The sequence below is a fragment of the Apteryx mantelli genome, chromosome 8 (assembly GCF_036417845.1).
Source record: "Apteryx mantelli isolate bAptMan1 chromosome 8, bAptMan1.hap1, whole genome shotgun sequence".
NCBI lineage: Eukaryota > Metazoa > Chordata > Aves > Apterygiformes > Apterygidae > Apteryx > Apteryx mantelli.
The window spans coordinates 33,477,952-33,496,354 of record NC_089985.1 but is presented as its reverse complement, the minus strand read 5'-3'; the positions used below and the strand labels follow the sequence as shown (position 1 = coordinate 33,496,354).

Sequence of the window (18,403 nt, the reverse complement as noted above, 5' to 3'; positions counted from 1 at the left end):
TGTGCACACTTTAAGGAAACCGTGTATTTTCCAACTCTTAGTTAAAAACAAAACCAAAGTGGCATATTCTTTCTCTCTTTCAGTGAAAAACGAAACCTTGGGGAGATAAGGAAATGCATTACCTGCATCTGCTTTGTGTATCCAAAGCACAATTCCCAACCAAAAAGAAAAAAAAAATCAGGGATGGAAGATGTTTGATTAATATTAGCAACTATGCTGTATAATGTGTTCCTCCAGTGTCTCCAATCTATAGATTGTCTGTCTCAGAAAAACAAGACTTGAGCTAAAGGAAGAAAGTCTTGGCCCCATCAGATTTAATGCAGAATTCCTATTGAGTGCAGAGAGCCACACCAGCCAGCTCATTGCATTTGTGTTCAGACTCTGAAATGACTCTGTGTTTAGTACTGGGTCTTGTCCTCAAGCAAATCCCATGAGTATCTGCATATCCTTAGAGGACGGAAGGACTTCATTCAGGCCTGTTCTGTTGAGCTTCATTCAGTAAATGAGAGCAAATTTAAGATATAAGTAGGAGCAACCTGAGACTTGTTAACTAGATATTTTATTCCAACATTCTATTTAAGAGTACATTGGACACTCGTGCTGTACAGTTTGCCTTGTATCATCACGAATTTTCTATGTACAAATGCATAATGGACTGATGCTTTAGTATTATATTTTGCTTGCAGGAAATATATATTTTTTTAACTTAAACTCTTAGAGACTTTACAGTACATCTGCATGCCCAAGTACAGACTTACTCTTTAAGTCCTTATCTAGAAAATCTTTCTTGTCTGCTTTCTCTTCTCTTTCTATATTTGCATGGAATTCCCAAGGCAATCAGTATTCTGACCTCTTGGATCCAGTTTTCATCTGCTGTCAAGGTAAATTTGGTTAAGACTGCAGCAGTAGTTTATCCAGGTTCAGACTGAAGAGAGAATAATGACACAGAAGCAAGAGCATTCTTCTGTCTCTCTAATCTCTCAGTTCTGTCTCTAGATACACAAACTTTTCAATAGCTATACCTTCTTCAAATTTTTCCCTTTTGTAATGAAAATTTCCAGGCAAAGAAACTTCAGAAAGTTGTTAGCAGAAGCGTATGTGTGTGTGTGTGTGTGTGTGTGTGTGTGTGTGTATTTACATATACACAGTTACTAATTTTTGTGCAGGACAGTAAATGAAACCCACTGATGTTATAAAAAAATCTGGCAATTATTATATGTTTTGTTTGCACATCCTTACATTTGGGCAGCCAGACGCAAGGACTTGATGTTTTTCACAGATCTAATCCATACTAAACTTAAGTGTCTTTCAGTGTACTCGTTAAATTGGTTCTCATTACATGGAATCTGCTATCAAAAGCATTACATGCTATCTGCTATCTTGTTGTCAGTATTTAACAAATGAATTCTTATCTCGTGTTATGTGTGACCAAGTAGGGTCATTCTATATGGGAAATTTTCTTATGGAAAATTTTTGGGGGCTTTAAAACTGGAAAGAATAATTATGATGATCTTGGCAGCAGAAGGCAGACCAAGACATTTCTCACAGGAATTCTTTAACCCTGGAATTACAGCAATGACAAGAACGTTTTCAGGTTTCACTCTGCCAACCTGCACTGGACCTCCTAAGTGCCATCTTTCTCCTCAGACCTTCCTGTTCCGGCTATCTCTTTCTGATCCTGTGAAGCTCTTTGCCACAAGATGCTCTGAATGCTGCATGTTTCTATGGGTCCAAGAGGAGACTGGACATGTTTAAGGTAGAGAATGCCACAGAGCAGAGAATGAATTGGTACCACATCCAGCTCGTTTGTTCTTCTGCCACGGGTGGTGAGGCGAGAACGTGTGAGAAGTATCACATACGTTTACCATGTTTTTACATTTTTCCCTAGGCATTCACCTTTATATCGGGCTATTTGACTTTTGGTCAGATTGAATATGTCTGCTCTTATGTTCTTCTGTTATTCACCCTCTGCTCTGCTCCATCTTTCCTGCTGGCTGCTCCTCCATCTGCCTGGTCAGCTACCATTGTTGGGAGGTCATTAGCACTGGGCAGGAGAGGCTGGAGAGGCTATTGATAGCAGCATCCTGTGCTGGTTTTGACATGCATATTTTCAGTTTTGCCATCACAGAGCTAGAGCATGATTTCAAGTTGCTTGTATTATTCACAATGAAATAATGAGTTGGCCACAATAGTGTTTCTATGAGGTAAAATAAAGATGGATACAAAAACAAACACAATATGGGAATTCTGATTGAGGAGAAGACAATTAGAAAGACAGAACCAGTCAGTATAAAAATCCTGCAATCCAGCAAAAAGAATGTATTAACAGGAGAAGCTGAAGGTGAAAAGGATGGCGATTTACCAGATGGATATGGGATAATGCAAATAGGAAAATTTTATGCTGAGCCTGAAGGTAAAGCTTTGCAAAGACCTGTTAATGCAATTTCCTGAGTTTTTAAAGCTTCAGACTGTGTTTTACGTGTGTGGAATAGAGAATTATTTGGAGGTCAGCTTGAAGTTATTTCTTTCTTTTTGTCGTTTGTTGAACTGGGGCATTGAAAACACTTTAATACGTGTTGAATTGTGGACCTGAAATGAAATTATCTGTGTTTTGCATTCAAGTTTTTAATGAAGATTTTCATTTATTCGGAGTTGTGGGGGCTTTTTGCAAAAATGGGAAGAGATACTTTGCTATTCCTTCATGTTAAGAAAGGCAAAATTGAAGAAATAAGTTTTGAGCTTGGAGCAAAGGGTAAGGAGGTTTGTGATATGGGAATTCAGTCTATAGTCTCAGAAAAGGTCCTGGGAATGTTCTCTGTGCTGCCCAGATGGATATTACCTCAGCAGGAACTTCCTACTTTCCCCCATAATTTCAGTCCAATTTCAACACAAGGTCCCAAATACTTGGAGAGCAGTTCCCAAATGAATGGCATGACAGAGGACTGAACGTCTCAGGATAACTTACCATGTGAAAACACGTATCTTATCACATTTACATTTCTGGTTTGACTCCATCTCAGTCCAGTAATGAACTGCATTTGAAACCAAAGACTGCTATATCAAGAAATCTCTTGTTGGGCAGGTGTCCGCATGATAAATATTGTTGTCACTAACATATACCTGTGCCAGTTCTGAAGTGTTTTGGTTTTGATGTTTTGGGTTTGCTGTAAGGCAGAAAGCAAAGTTCTCTGTGCATCCAGAAAAGGAGTGGAAAACATGCTAGACAGTCCATGTTTTCCTCTGCATTCATGCACAGCAGAAGATCACCAAGCCAACAAGTTAGCAGCTTTGATCATGGTCTCAGCACAGAGGGCAAGAACGGGAAGGCCAGAAGGTTATCGCGTTTTGGGATTCTCAGGGCTTTGCTGAGAAGCTGACATTGCTGACAGTCCATTCATTTTGTGGATGAGAATTCAGAGCTGTTGCCTAGTTACTTTTTTTCTTTGTTTAAAGCACTTAAAATTGGATTCTTTTTTACTGTCATGATGTCAAAGATTTGCTGGATTCAGGACAATCATTTCCATTAAGAAATCTCTTGGCATTTAAGACTCCAGTTAAGGGAAACTAAACCATTGAAACATGGACACAGAAATATCTTTGACCTTGACACCTTTGACCTTGACTCCACAATGTCACTTTGCCAATGACAGAATCGGGGCCTTTGTTTGGCTTGGCCACTACATTAAAAACCAGGATATGATCAAATCCAGTTAATCACTCACAAATGTCTTGTTGCTTGAATCTCTGAGTGTGTGTAACACATTTTTGGGACTGCTCTCTGCTCCTTTGGCTTTTGTTATAAGCAAGTTAGGGGAAAATCAAATTTTGAGTTTTCTTAAAAGGAAGTGGAGGAATCCTGGAACGCGTTAGGGCCTTGCAAATGTACGTTTAATCATTTAAAGAAAAGTCTTTTGGCTAAAAGCGCTTACCAGTGCTTGCAAGTTACAGTAAAAGCCATACAACTACATCATTCTCACAACTGATATGAATTAGCGCCCTTGTTGGCAATGTAAGCAAAAAGACCCAGGCTTAAGGAAAACTGGTGACTGAATTACCCTCAAATCCATAGTGACTTTCTTTGTGCAGTATAGGTAAAGTGTCATAGAGTTGATTCTGCTCACAGTTACACTGGCTTCCTTATATAGTGATATGAATAGAGAGAGTCTCAGGCATGTCCTGTTGGCCTTGTTTTTTCTATGAAAAGCATTTGGTTCTGCTATGGTGTGGCATTTGGTTCTGCTATGAAGCCAGGCAGTTACGGGCATCTCCTGCAAGCACGTACACTGTGCTTCTCGCAGACACAAGTTCTCCAAGCAGCAGGTTTAAAGCAAATTAAAGAGCATATTTTTACACATGACATGTGGTGAAACACTCTGCCACAAGATGTTACAGAGGCAAAAAGTACATGGAGGCAGAGAATTAAGCACATTCATGGTGAATTGTTCTACTCAGAGCTGGCAGTTAGACATGATGGCCTGGATGTAAATGGGGATCATCCAACCATTCAGAGCTAGGAGCTAAGAGGACATTATGGGGGAAGATCATTTTGTCCTTTTTCCAGTTTCATTCGTGTATGTATTTATATACATTTAACATTCGCTGTGGGCCACACTTGGAGACAGGTTATTGGGCTATGTGGACCCTCGATCTGACCTAGTAGTGGAGTTCCTGTGTTCTTACTTTATATCATCTCTAACATATCCTGAAAACAATGTGGGACTCTGACAATAAGTTGAAAGCTCTGGAGGGATTACACTGCCTTACTGAGTCTGTATCCAAAGACCTTTGAGGATTCCCATTGACTCCAGTAGGATTTGCTTCAGAGCTCAAGTGTATAGGATTCCCTTAGGTAAACTCTTTCAAGGCCCATACATGTTACGATACTTATTGGGCTCTTTGTTACTTCTGTGAATAGGAATGCAACCTTTACACTTCTAGCAAAGTGCCTTGATTTACAGGACTAAATCTTTACATTTGGGGAGAGATAAGGTTACCATCCCAGCTCTTCCCGACCTTGCTGTGCAGGTGGCTGAATGGTTGATGAAGCAGTGGCTGAACCACTGCCATCTGTAAGCCGATGTTTTAGGTAGATAAGCACTGAGCTGCACGTAGAACAGCTTCAGAGCTACTTCATAAGCAGATGTTTGTGAGTGATGACGGGCAGGGTGGACATCTGGGGCTGTAAGTTGTTCCAATACATGAGTCAAAGCCCTAGCAATCTTCTTTTCACCACTGCAGGGTCATTCTAATATCCATGTTAGAAGTTCATTTGCTGCGGTGGAAGACAGTCCTAGCAATTTGGAGACTCCTGTACAATAAAGTACTGTTTAAAAAAAAAAATTAATCTAGACTTTCTTTTATCTACCCAGTCCCTTGACCACGTGAGGGGAGGGAAAGGAATATGGGATGAAAGGAGCCCATATCAGGCTGTACGCTGGCTACTCTCTTGCCCACTGCCAAAGGCTACAGTGGGCTAAGCTGTGAATAGTTGAGTCTGAACTCCAACAGATTTCATGATGTGACTTTCCTGCTTTTTGAGATAGTCTAGCTTCTGGTAACCTTGTCTCCCAAGCCTGTTGTTCCAAAAGGAGGAAAATCAAATGAGTGAGAGGCAGTTTAATTGACAGTGCTATTTTCTACCTGTATTTTAGGTCACTTCCTGGGTAACAACACTGTGATTGATGTACTGAGACAAGCAGGATTTGAAGTGGAGCACACCCCTCCTGGACAACCAATTGGAAAGTAAGCAGCTCCCCACATATTATTAAGCCACTTCTTATCTCCTTTTCTTTATTCTCTTCCTCTTTCTATGACTAAGCAAGATACTGTGTTAACAGAGGAAGAGGGTGAAGCCATGAGGTACCTCCCTTTCCCATCCAAGTTCCAGATAAAAAGTGCACTGTAAAGCATCCATAGAGTATGTTTGGAAACACATGGATCCTCACTGGCTGTTTTTGAACGTGTGAACGTTATCCATGTCACAGCTGCTTAACTGTACCAGATCAGAACCACCACAGACTCTTTCTGTCTTAGAAGAACATCTTGTTCTGGTCAGTTCCTCCTATTTGGTCATTTCTTCTCTTTGGGGATTTAAGTTGCCTCTGCATTGCAGGATAGTAGAGTGCCACCAACCTTGTTTTTCACACCTTTCCATGCCAGGCTGCTCTTCTTCAGGTAGGATTTCAGTTTTACCCGAAAGACCTTTCTTGACCATTTAGGTGAGGTCTCTGTTTGCCTAAGGTTTAAAGGTATCGTAGAAAACAAAACAGGAAGGGTTAGTTGAGAAACCATCTAGCCTGTGCAAAGTTAACCTTTCCCCTGCATTCTGCAGATGAAAATTGGCTGGGATTGCTCTGTCATAGGATTGCTATCCTCATTAGGCATATGTGTGAGCATGCTCCTGTCCCTGGTGGGGCAGACTTGACATGATCCAAATATGAGGTGAGTTTTAATATGGAGGATTAATTGCAGGACTATTAGACCATGTCTGGAAGAGCTGTGTTTAATATAGTTTGAAAATCTGGCTGATTTAACCTTATTTGTGAAACGCCCTCAATGATTCATATAGAATGTAGTAGGCTGTATTGTACATAAGTATCTTTGACAGAGAGTTTATCCTAAATGCTTCTTGGAGTGTGTGGAGCAATAAAAGTGCAGTCTTAAATAACAATGGGGGAACGAGGTAGAAAAAACTATCAGAAGCAAGGAAGAGTATATATCCAGATGAGGTTAAAGAAACCTCTGTGGCAGAGGGAGAGAAGTCAGCATGGCACAGGGAAAAGCAGTAAGCACTATAACTGGCTGGAGCTGGAAAATGTTGGCTAAAATTAACAAAAATGCCTTTGTACCCATGTGTCTAAAAATGCAACAAAGCAGCAAAAAATCAACAAACAATACCAAAACGGCTGAGGTATACATTTCTTAGATTTCTGACAAACTTTCCTTTCAGGGAGACAGACACTTTCCACAGCAATTTTCATTTAGTTGAAAGTATCAACTTACTATGAAAAATGTTTCAACTGGAAATTGCGAAACTATTAATTTATTGGCCATTCAAGTCCTTCAGAAGCGAGAAATACACAGTATGTGAGAGATGGCCAAAAGTAGTCTCTATTCTGCATCGTCTTGGGTTATGTCTGTACACATCATCATAGACTGAGGTAACATGAAACAGGAAACCTGAAACAATGCTACCCATGAATGTTGACCTGTTTGCAATATGGGGCACCTCTGTGTATGTACACCCCCACCCTTGCAACGGTGTCACTTGTTCATGCAGTCATTCCTAAAATTGTCAGTCTCTAGGGGAGATGTACTTGACAGCAAATGAGCTTGGATTGCTGCCTGGAACTATGCATATGTCCTCCGTTGAATTATCCTACAGATGGTAGCTTCTGTACCCAGATCCAGATCACTATGTGTGGCAGGTTGGCCCCTCACTCTGGACTAGTACCCTAACTCCAGTGGGATCTGTCCTGGACAGTGAGCATATGAACCTTTATTAAAGGGTGTACTGATGTGCATTAATATTGGACTGAGTTGAGAGAAGGCATGTGTTTGTTTCCCATAAAGATTAGATGCTCTGCTGATGAACCTGTAAGAGTTCCTATGGCCTGATGATCCATACAGATCAGTCAGTCTTAGATGAGGTATCACTCAATATCTTCAAGAATACAGAAAGAAAAATAAATGACATTTTGAAGAAATTCAGAATTGCCACTAAATTGCATTACTCAAGGCATAGAAACAGTAGAAGGTTTTAGAAAGTTTAAGTACAGACAATTTAAGTACATGTCCGGGAAACAGCTTGCTACCTTTAAAAAAAAGAGACCGCTAGACAGGCACTTCAGAGATTGTGTTTTTGTTGTCCTACCGCTGGGGCTATAGACATCAGAAGTGCTCAGTCTCGGCTCCCACTAGAAGAGAGGAAGCTGCTGCAAACTGTGCTTTCTCTCTTATTTTGGAATAACCTGTATTTGATGATTTCTGGGCGAGCTGCAAAGGACCCGTTTATTCAGTCTACTCAAACACAGTTTTGACAAAGATTGGCATCATATTCCAAAGGGGTGGCTGGTTAATTGTTGAATGATGCTGGGGTTATGTTGTTGTTATTAGAAGAGTTTAAGGAACCCTGCCTTTTTGTCTACACTTCTTTTTTTGTTCTCCTCTTTCCTTTTTAATTGATGAAATAAAAACATATGAAAACAGACAGAAGAGCCACCAAGAGGAACCCATTAGAGGTAGTGGCTATACTAAACATGTATACCTAGAATAAAAAAGTAGAAGCTCAGAATGGATTTTGAGCTACTTCCAAGAAGAAATTTTTATGGATCACAGACATAGTTTTTGTCTTGATACCTATGGAGCTATACATGATATAACAGGTCTTTCTCTTCTCTGCTTAAACCCAAAAGAGACGTTTCTGATTTACTTCCAAATAAGTTGTATAAGGGAGTCAAGCCCACTGCGTTCCATTCTGGCATTGACAATTGAAAAATTGGATGATGTTCAGGGAAGTTCAGCTGGACTCTAATTTAGAGAATAGTGCGGGTGGACAGCACATGGAGAAAATACAAGGGCTGGGAAAAACTGAAGCAGCTGCATGCTTGTATTTTGGCCAAGGGAATTCTGAAAAGGATTACTGTGCATGGAGTGTTCCCAGAAGGACCAGGAGGAACGACCTGAGATGGCACGTAGGAACTCTTAGAGGTATAACATAGTGAAACTAAGAATGGTTTTGGCTAAATACCAATGATTTCTGGACAGTAAGTTGCAGGATAATCTTCCTCAGGTTAAGTCAGAAGCTCCATCATTTAAAATGATGGAAGTAACCTTAGCAAAACACTCATGCTATGTCCTACTTATTAGCAATGATGCCTTGGCAAAAGAGCACACACTATTTCTCTTTAATATCTCTGCTCCTAGAATAGTATGATTATTATTACTTTATTGGTCAGTAATAATGAAGCAGTGGTATCAGTATGTTCATAAATAGGGTAGTCTGGTATCATTTCACTTAGGCTCTGCCATCCATTTGCATTTCAGAAAGGACAAGAGAATACCTTTTAGGAAAAAAAAAACAATCTACTAGTACTGTTCCTGTGTATCAGAAAAGATTTGAGAAGAATTAAATGGGACAAAGATCAAAGTTGTTTATACTGTCAGTTACATACCACCTGGGTAAAGCCAAAAGATTGCTGGCCTTCTGTGTCCAAAATGCTGAGCCCAGGTTGTGAAATGGCTTCTTATTAAGTTGACAGAAAAGAATGCCTAGAGTCTCAGATTTCTGTCATCTAGTGACAAACACAACTTTGAGCCAAGCTCTTCCTTTCTTAAGATGCCAGAGAAAAGTAAAGTGAGACCCAGGCAGGCTAGAGAAGGTGGCCAAGACATGGAATTTTCATCCAGCAATTAAAAAGTGAGATTATTTTTTGAGGGAAAGGGAGCAATTTTAATTTATTTTAATTAGGAAAGAAGGCTGAAGCCTTTAGTTTTTAAAAAGAAGGGCTGGAAATCCCAGATCTTTCACTGGAAGCACCAAAATATTGAAGTTCCCCAGCTCTCCACTCACCTGAGGTTTAGGCCATCTTACCATCTTCTGGCTGTCTGGGTTTCTTTGCTGACCAGGTACTTTGCTACCCAGGCAGCTAGCTAAGAAACCTGGGCAGGAACCCAGGCAAGAAGTCTGAAGAGTCCAGAAAGCCAGGTGTCCTGGAGAGCAAAGAACAGCCAGTGAATGAGCAAATTTGGAAATTTAGAAAATTTTTTAGATTTCTAGGAAAGTAAATCAAGAAACCTGGGGAGTCTGGTGAGTTGGGCAAGAGGGAAGCAGAAGAGCAGGGCAGCCCATCAGTCATGCTCTGATCTGGGAACCCCCTGGACCTTGCTGGCTGCCCAGTGGCATAACTGCCAGTCATTTAGCAGGACAGCCAGCTTCGTTGTCCGGGAAGTGTGAGAGCAGAGTGCCCCGCGTGCTGCTGGGAAGCCCTGGGTGCTTGGACATCAGAAGGAATTTGGCGAACTGTTGGGTGACTCATAAGGTTTTGATGGCTCCAGAATCAAAGATCCTTCGAGGAAAAATTCATATGTACTACATTTAGCTGCTGTGGAGCTATTTGTGAGAGAGCTCACAAATCCACAAAAATCCAGGAGTTTGCTGAATTTCCAAAATCACCTAACTCCTGTTGATCTGCCTGGTGGCCTAGTGCTGATCTGAAGCTTTTTCTAAGATCCCACTAGCATACTAGTGAAAATAGCTTCTTTAAAGTTTGATCCCTTTCTGTAAAAGAAATCCTGTTATACTCAGAGTGCAGAACAATGCCATAAACACTTGAGAACTTATCCTCACATTGGCTTCATTTGTTTATTTTGTAGCCTGAGGGAAAGTGTCCTGAATCTCTTTGCCTGGAAACCTTCAGCAGCATTCAGATTTTCTTGTTATTTTGCTGGCTCTCTTTGTGGTCCACAAACAAACACACTGGAAAATGAACGGCTGGATCAGTATCTCATTACTTTACCCCAAGATAAAAATGGCAATTTTTTTTCCCCTACTTCTGCCAATTGGCTGTCCCTGCCCCTCTCTTTCTTCAGAAAGCAGGGCTCAGTGCTTGGGATAGGGCGAGAGGAAGAGGTAGGAGAAAGTTTCACCTCAGATGGATTCTGATGATTTGAGTAGATAAAGGCCACAGCTGCTTCAGATTTAATTGGAAACAGCCGAATTGCAAGATCAATTCAGGAAGCACCTGTGTCCAGTGATGACTCTATTGTTACTGAGTTCTCAGAATCAGCTCTGACCTTCTGCTGTGCGCCAAGCCTTGACGTACTGTGCAGTTTTCTAGGCCAGAAAAACACACGGTAGTGCTTATTGCCATCGGACTGCTCTTTCAGATGTTATGCTCAATGCTACCTTCTTGCAGAATGGGAGAATGCAGGGCAGACTTTTATTTCTGTCCATATAAGAGTTTATTGTAAACTCTCAGAACTCTACTGTAGAAATTAATTACCCTTGCTCCTTATGTTTGAACTTGCTGGCCCAGTCAAAGCAATATGTCTTTGCTGGTTTTGTCCTTCTCTCTGCAGCAAAGAGTTTGCTCCTTCTCCTTTTCACGTAGCATCCTACAGGTGTGACCCTTGCTCCACTGCATCAGCAATGTCTCTTAGTGGAGGTTCCTTTGCTCCGCCATAAATGCTTTCTTGTTCCCCATAGGATGAAAATACACCCAATCCACACAGTGATGCAGCATTTCCTCTCCATCAGGATCCATGTGCTTCAGGAGGTGGTGTGCACAGTTGGTTGGAAAAAATGATATAATTTTCTTCCTCAGTTCCAAGTTGTTAAAAATAAAATTTGACAGATTCCATCCCAGAAACGTGTGGATGCCATCAAAACCTTCAGGAGTCACCAAGCAGCTGCTGTGTTCCTTGGGATGCCCAAATGACTTAGCTTTCTGGTGCCAGCCTGGCACCACTACTCTCATACTTTCTGGACTGCTTAGCTGTTAATGTTCGGGACTTGGAGGAGTGTTAGAATTGTAGGGAAATTTGTAAAATGTTATTTAGAAAAGAGAAAGGTAAAAAGATTATGAGAGATCTGACTCTTTCATTGAGAACAACTGAGCTAATTGAGACAAAAGAAGAGCTGGTGAAATGTTAGCCTATCCTGGATTGCATCTCTTCTGAGACAAGGAAAAATGCATGCAATTTTTTTCTGTGGGTGAATAATTTTCCTGTTGGGATGTTGCAGTTCTTCCTAATCCTATTTTAAATCTGTGGGTCTCTTATTTGAAGAAATCATGCTCCCTTCACTAGCTCCCTTGCCCTCAGAAGAGAAGCAAACCCATAATTTAGGGTTTTTCTCTGACAGTATAATTTGCAGTATAAGGCATATAGGGATTAAACAGGGTTCATCTGCATGCATTGGCAAATTTACTGCCTCATCCAACATTGGAGAATATAATTACTTAATGCTTAAAATATTTAGTTATGAAAATATGCACATTACATTTGCAAGGGATTCCCATGTGCCTTTAAAATATACTCCTTTGTGATTTAATTGCCTTTGTATCTATAATTATTTTTCAGCCACAAAGCATAGGGTCTGAGCCAATCAAAGTAACAATTAGGGGGAAAGAAATCAAAGAAAATCTCCAAGACATGGTAGAGAAGCAAACTTATGAGTTCTGAGCCATGGAAACTTAATTATCCTGTCACTTCCTGAGCAACGCATTACTTAGGGCCAGTGTGTCTGCATGTTCTTTAAGCCACCTTTGAACACTGAATGACATCCGAAAGAGTAGAATTTAGCAACTTGCTACAAAAAATTCCGTGAAGGACTAGGATGATTTATGGTGTTGGTGAAAGAATACAGAAGTGAACTTCTCAGGAATTTTGTTTGAATGTTTTTTCCAATGGGACATTTACTTTTCTCTATAATCAGATTTTATCTTTTATTGCCTATTCCATGTGGTTCTGTTCCTTGGGAATTTGCACAGGGGGTCACTGGGGATCCTGGGCTTGGTTCTTTTTGCCCAAGGGCAGTTTGCTCACTGAACTGTCCTAAGGCCGGTCCTAAGGTTTCTAGGTTTTTAGCAGCCCATCAGTTTTAAGAGATCTGGATCTCATACTTTGTAAACTGGCTAATAGTCAACTTATAGAGCATTGGAAACTTCAAAAGATCAAAGCTAATTGCTATTTTGATTATTTTATAGCCACATTTTGAAATTTTAGTTTCCACAGGGGAAGTTGATTTTTCATCTTGTTCCTGCTTCCAGGCAACTCTAATGCAGATCTTTTCACCTTAAGATCATTAGTATAAGACTAAAATTCTGGTCCGTTATTACTAGAAATAAAATTAATCCAAACTGTACTGAGGTCAACAGCAAGGTTTCCATCAGTGCCAGTATCTTCTAGAGCAGGGTTGTCATGAGATTGTTGCTGAAAAGGAACTGAACAGTTGAATCATGGGTTTAGTCCCTTGTCTTTGGTTGTGAGGAGCCATGAGAGAATCAGTTGGAAACTGAGAGTATGTTCATGTAGTTGTGTGGGTGCAATGGAAAATGAGTGGCTTTTCCAGAGGAGGGTTCATGGGTGTCTTAGACACCCGTGTTATGGGAAGAGCCTGCCCAGCTTGCTTGCAGTAGACATCTGGCTAGTTTTAGATGACTAATGATTTTGTGAGATGAATTCCTCTCCTATTTGAAGGACTTTGGCCCTGAATTCAAGTCAGACTATGCTGTTAGACTCATTTAACCCTGTGGAAAAATTGTCCCATCCTCTTTCCAGCATTATATTGAAACAGTGAGACTGTGTGAATTTTCTGTTTGTGTATTCAGCCTGCACTTGTCCTGTGGATTGATGGCCTCCTTCCCAAGTGATATCAATCTGGGCTGAAATACAGCTGCACTTTGTAACAGCTCAAGGGGCACAAAGGAATCAAGTGGTATCGTGTGGTTTGAAAGACTGTCGTTTATCTAAGGAAGTTTGTGGTCTGTTTGCTGTCACTTTGTCTGTGCAGTGCCGACTTTCCTTACCTTCAGTATCATGTTGTCAGGCAAAGAGACCTCACACGTTAGGCCTGATAGCTTTTCCACTTCCAGAGCTGACTTCTTTACCTTCAGCCAGGAGGTCTGTGATTGTGTTGCAGTTAGTAGGACTATTTGATTCAACATGAGTGTAATTGCAAGTATTTTGCATGCAGGGAGCTCTTTAATATGCATGAATTCTTAAAAAAGGAACAGGAAGAGAGTCAGTGACTTTTTTTTCTTTTTGACCCTTTCATTCAAAATTCCATCAAGAATAGTGTCTTAAAAAAGTTGAGAATGCAATTTTCCACATAGGAGTAGAGTGACAAATATGTTTTCCATCTTTCGTGAGTGATCAGGTGTTTATAGGGATATGCTTCACGTTCCAAAAGGGGTTAGAAGCTCTCCAAAATAACACTATGCAACTGGTGGCATAGCCAAATGAGCCCTTGTGGATTTAATTGTAGCAATTTGTGAATTTACTGTTTGAAACCTTTCTGAATAGCCCCACAAGTAAAGGGTCACCCTTACAGACATATGTGATATGATCTTGTGCCATTTCTTGTCCACTTCAGTGCAAAATAAACAGTCTCACTTTTAACAACTTGTGGTATCTCAGCCAAGCCAGGTGGCTTCACAGTGGAGTGGATGAAGGGTTCAGTGACCTTTTGCCATGATCCTGTTTTGGGTCTGAAATGACTGCATGTGTGTCCCTTTAGGAGAACCATAGCTGAGGATCAGATTAAGAAGCACGTATATTGTTGATTGTTCATCTCAACTGTTCTTCCTAGTGAATGCTAAGAGTAGGAATAAGTACTCCAAAAAGTAAGTTCTTATGACAGGACTAGGAAATTAAGAATGGTGAATACATGAAGCATTTGTCACAATAAATAACTTAGAAGCCAGAATACATTTTCATGTCATAATCATTGAATCATTTTTATTAGAAGTCAAAGTAAATTCCCATATAATCTGTAAAGTATGTAAAGAGTTTAATTCATCCACTAAATCATGTGCTGGGAATACTTTGCCCAGCTCCAGTTCAGATACTTCAGAGAAGCTTTCAAGTTTTAAAATCCTTCCACAAGCTAAGCTGATCTCCAGAACATTTGGAGCTTCACCCTTCTCTGGAGCTCATGTTCCATACAAGTGAATATCATGCCAATATGCTTCCCATTTCCTGGGGATTAAACTGCTATGTTTGATGATTCAGGACTTCCCAAAAAAGCAACTCAGTCACTTATTCTGTCTGAAGCAGCCTCTAGTGTCTCGGAGGGCATGTCTTCTCATGCGCATGACAGTGATTCATGCTTTCAGAGCACAAGATCAGCTCTTTTATTTTTTTTTCTTCCCACAAACCTAATTAATAAAACAAATTTCTATTAATGGGTGTTGAAAGACTTTGGCTTTCCACCTACACTCCCAAATGCTCTACATTCCAGGAAGAATGAAAAATGGACCTGTGAACAGAAACGGGATGGGGGAGGAAAAAGGGATCAAATGCTGTATATAGATGTGGATATAGAAGCTGTCTATTGATATGATGGAAGGATGTCCTGGATGAAGACAATTTCCTGACTAAAAATGCCTTGCTACAGTAATCTAATTTTAGAATCAACAAATGCAAATTTACAGAGAAAGGTTGGGGCACAGGGAATTTCTGAGAGAAACTGAATTACCGCTCGGGCCCTGGCCTTGAACTCGTGCTCAGACTGGTAGTCCCATGGGCTGTAGTTTTGTGCTTGTGTAAATTAGATCTTTGCCACTATGACAGATGTCTGAGACTCCAATTTGTCATGGATCTGTGGAAACAACTGGGTGATTTATCCCATCATCACTGCTGTGGACCTGTCTGTCTGTCTGTCTGCCTCATCTGTAGCCTCACTATAGAACAGGATTTTTGATTAGCACTGAGAATTATCCTAAATTTACACCCAACACAGTCATAATTCCCATTGACTTTAGTGAGAAAACAGGTGGTCCCACTGGGGATGAATGTTGATGTAGTGGCTATGATGTACTGGCTAGTATTTGGATATTACCCCACTCTTATGCAGTATGAGAAGTCAGACCACCTCAAATCTGTGTGTGTGTCACTCTCTACCAGTGGCAGTTTGCAGAGGAATTGGGACCTAATTTGATGCTCTTGTTTGTGGCAAGAGCACACCGAACCCCCTCTCCACTCATTCCCAGGGAATGTGTCAAGTCAGGTATACTAGGATTTTCTTGCTGACCTGCAGCAATTCTGTGGCAGTCAAAATCCAAGAGCTCCGATATCCAGTGCCCTGCCTGGCCACTACATTTGAATCCCCTGTCATTGCCCCCAACTTTGCATTTCCAAATTACTCTTGGAAAAATAAAGCCAGTCATAGAAATACCTCTGCCGAGACAGCACATCCCTGTTTATGTCTGAACAGCCAATATGAATCTGGAGTCCCCAGCGATCAAAGTGCATATTCACAGAGATGAGCCCCATGTTGTGTTTGAAGTGAGTGCAGCACTTTGAAACAAAGATGAAGCAGGAATAAATCAGGATGAAGGATGTGGGGCATTAACTACTTTACATGAAATCCCTGCTGGAAAGGCATAGCCAGTGTTCCAAAGTTTTCCTTGGAGACTGCTCGGAAGTTGCATGCTAGCCTATTTGTGGAAAGCTAAACAGTTCCCTATTGTCCATGATGTGAAACGCTTCCCAGATAAACACTTTCCTCTTCCATTGAGGAAAAATGATACAGTCTGTCCAGAGCTCTAACACAAGGGATTACACTGGGCTGCCGCTCAGCCTCTGTGATGTTGCTGGTTCCTGTTGGCATTGAGCTTTGTTAAAGGCTATAGTTCATATAAAGCCGACATCGTTAAGAAAGGGCTAGGTTATTGAGTGAGACTGGGATAATCTTCAAGAGCTTAATAGCATTGTGTGCCCACATCTTTGTGTCTCTGTGTTCATTATACGCCTGGAATGTAAATCCCAATCCACACTGACTAAACAGAGTTCACATGGATCTCAGATACTTTTGTGGTATTGTCTCCTCCTGGTTTCTGAAGGCAAAAGAAAACATTGCTAGCGGAAATATACTCACATGGTTCTCTGTACAAGGAGAGCAGTAAACCTCTGATGCTATAGTAGGTTTAGGTTGTAGCATTGCCTGTGTTTGTGGCATTTTAAATCATTGCTCAAAGAATTATTCTCAACAGCCACAGAATCAAGGCATCAAATTCCAGCACGAGGAAGATCCAGAAGTCACTGCATGAACTTCAGAGAGATGAGGCTGATGTCTGAAATCAACTGCACTAAGAATCAAGGCTGTTTAATATCAGGGTAATATTAGTGGTGGCTTGGTCCAGTTATTGGATGGCTTTTCCTCTACTTCTCCCATTCAGGCAGATTCAGATCTGAAGGACCTTGTGGTGCCCTCACCTTGGGCACACACACAGTTTTGCTGAGTGCCTCCTTCCTTCCTCTGCAGTACCGCCCAGGCCGAAGACCTTACCCCAGGAGCAATGGCCAAGCCACTCATTGAACTACAGTTAGTGGATGCAGTAGATCCACAGACAGGTTTTTTAAAACCATTTTGCCACATCAAACCTTGCATTTGCATTTGTGACACTGCAAACATCTTTCTTCCCCCAGAGGGATCTGATTTTGTGCTAATGTTAAATGAGAATTTTGCATGTGTATCAAGCTTCTATGTAGATTATATTTAAGATGACAAATGAAACTGGGAAGTGTAACTTCCATTGATATGTAACAGGTATTGAAAGTTTAAATCCCTTAGGCAATTTTGGGTACATCCGCCTCAAGGAGAAAGGACATTGACTTGAAAAAAAGCAGAGTAACAGGGTTTTTGTTTGTTTGTTTTTCACCAATAGGACTATGAATTTAAGGCAATTCCTATGTATTTAAGCATTTACACTGATAGTAATCATTGCTGAATGGTGAGCAATTCCCACTGAAAACAGTGAAGGACTGGCAATTGATACCCACAGACAATCAGAACTGTTTAAAATCATGTCATTGAGCAGGAGCCTGATTTTAGTTTCTTCTCTAACTGTTGGGGTACACTGTCCCACCTGCCTCCCTCTTTCTCTCCCCTTCCTTTCCAGGAAACCCCTGGTCCATCTGTGAAGAACAAACCTAATGAAGTTTAGGGGTCCTATGGGATTTCTCATTATTGGAATCTGTGGTACCTAGGAAGGGGCTGAGCTCATACCTAAGCCTTTCCTCATAAAGTCTTCCTGCTTATCTTCATGTAAATAAGGGCATATAGTGTTACTCATGTCTGTGCTATTTGGAGAATTCAGTTAAAATTGGCTGTCAGATTCAAGAAAAACAGACGGGCAGACAGATGTATTTGCAGAGTGTGATCACTTTCTTAGGAAACTAAGCTAAAAAGAGCATTGCTTGAGTGCCCTGTGTCTCTTTTAGGAATAAACTTCTGTGTCTCCAAGAGCCTGGTGAGGCAGCCCTAAGCATTTAATTGCAGAGATGTGAGTCAGATGAGTCATTCTGCTGTTTTCATTAAAACTTCTTACACAGGTAGCAGCTCAACATGAGGAAACAATTTTACAGTCTGGCCTGAGCGTATCTGTCCACAGTGCTCATATGGCCCCCTCCAGCACTGCATCTCTTAATCTTTGCTGTATTTCTTCTCATTATTTTTCTGTGAGATGGGGAGTTGTTCCCATTATATGGACAGAAAACTGGGGCATAAAGGGATTTGTAACTTCCCAGAGAAAACTATGACAGCATGGCTGGTTTAACCCTAGTTTCTCACATCTTTAGCTGCTGGGCAATCCTTCTGCTTTTGGAATTTGATCAAGTGCACTCAGGACTGTAGGAAGAGTTGCAGAGAGAGAGCTGGCAGCACTGTGCTGCTCTGAAT

General features: G+C 40.9%; 1 protein-coding gene across 2 annotated transcripts in view; it reads left to right on the top strand.

Annotated features, from left to right (window-relative positions):
• TRABD2B (TraB domain containing 2B) overlaps positions 1–18,403 on the top strand; it is a 303,624-nt gene that overhangs the window by 249,944 nt on the left and 35,277 nt on the right. For both annotated transcript variants that reach the window (XM_013948453.2, XM_067300487.1), the window contains exon 5: positions 5,652–5,742. In XM_013948453.2, coding sequence (XP_013803907.2) covers positions 5,652–5,742 — 91 coding nt within the window. The remainder of the gene's footprint in view (positions 1–5,651; positions 5,743–18,403) is intronic.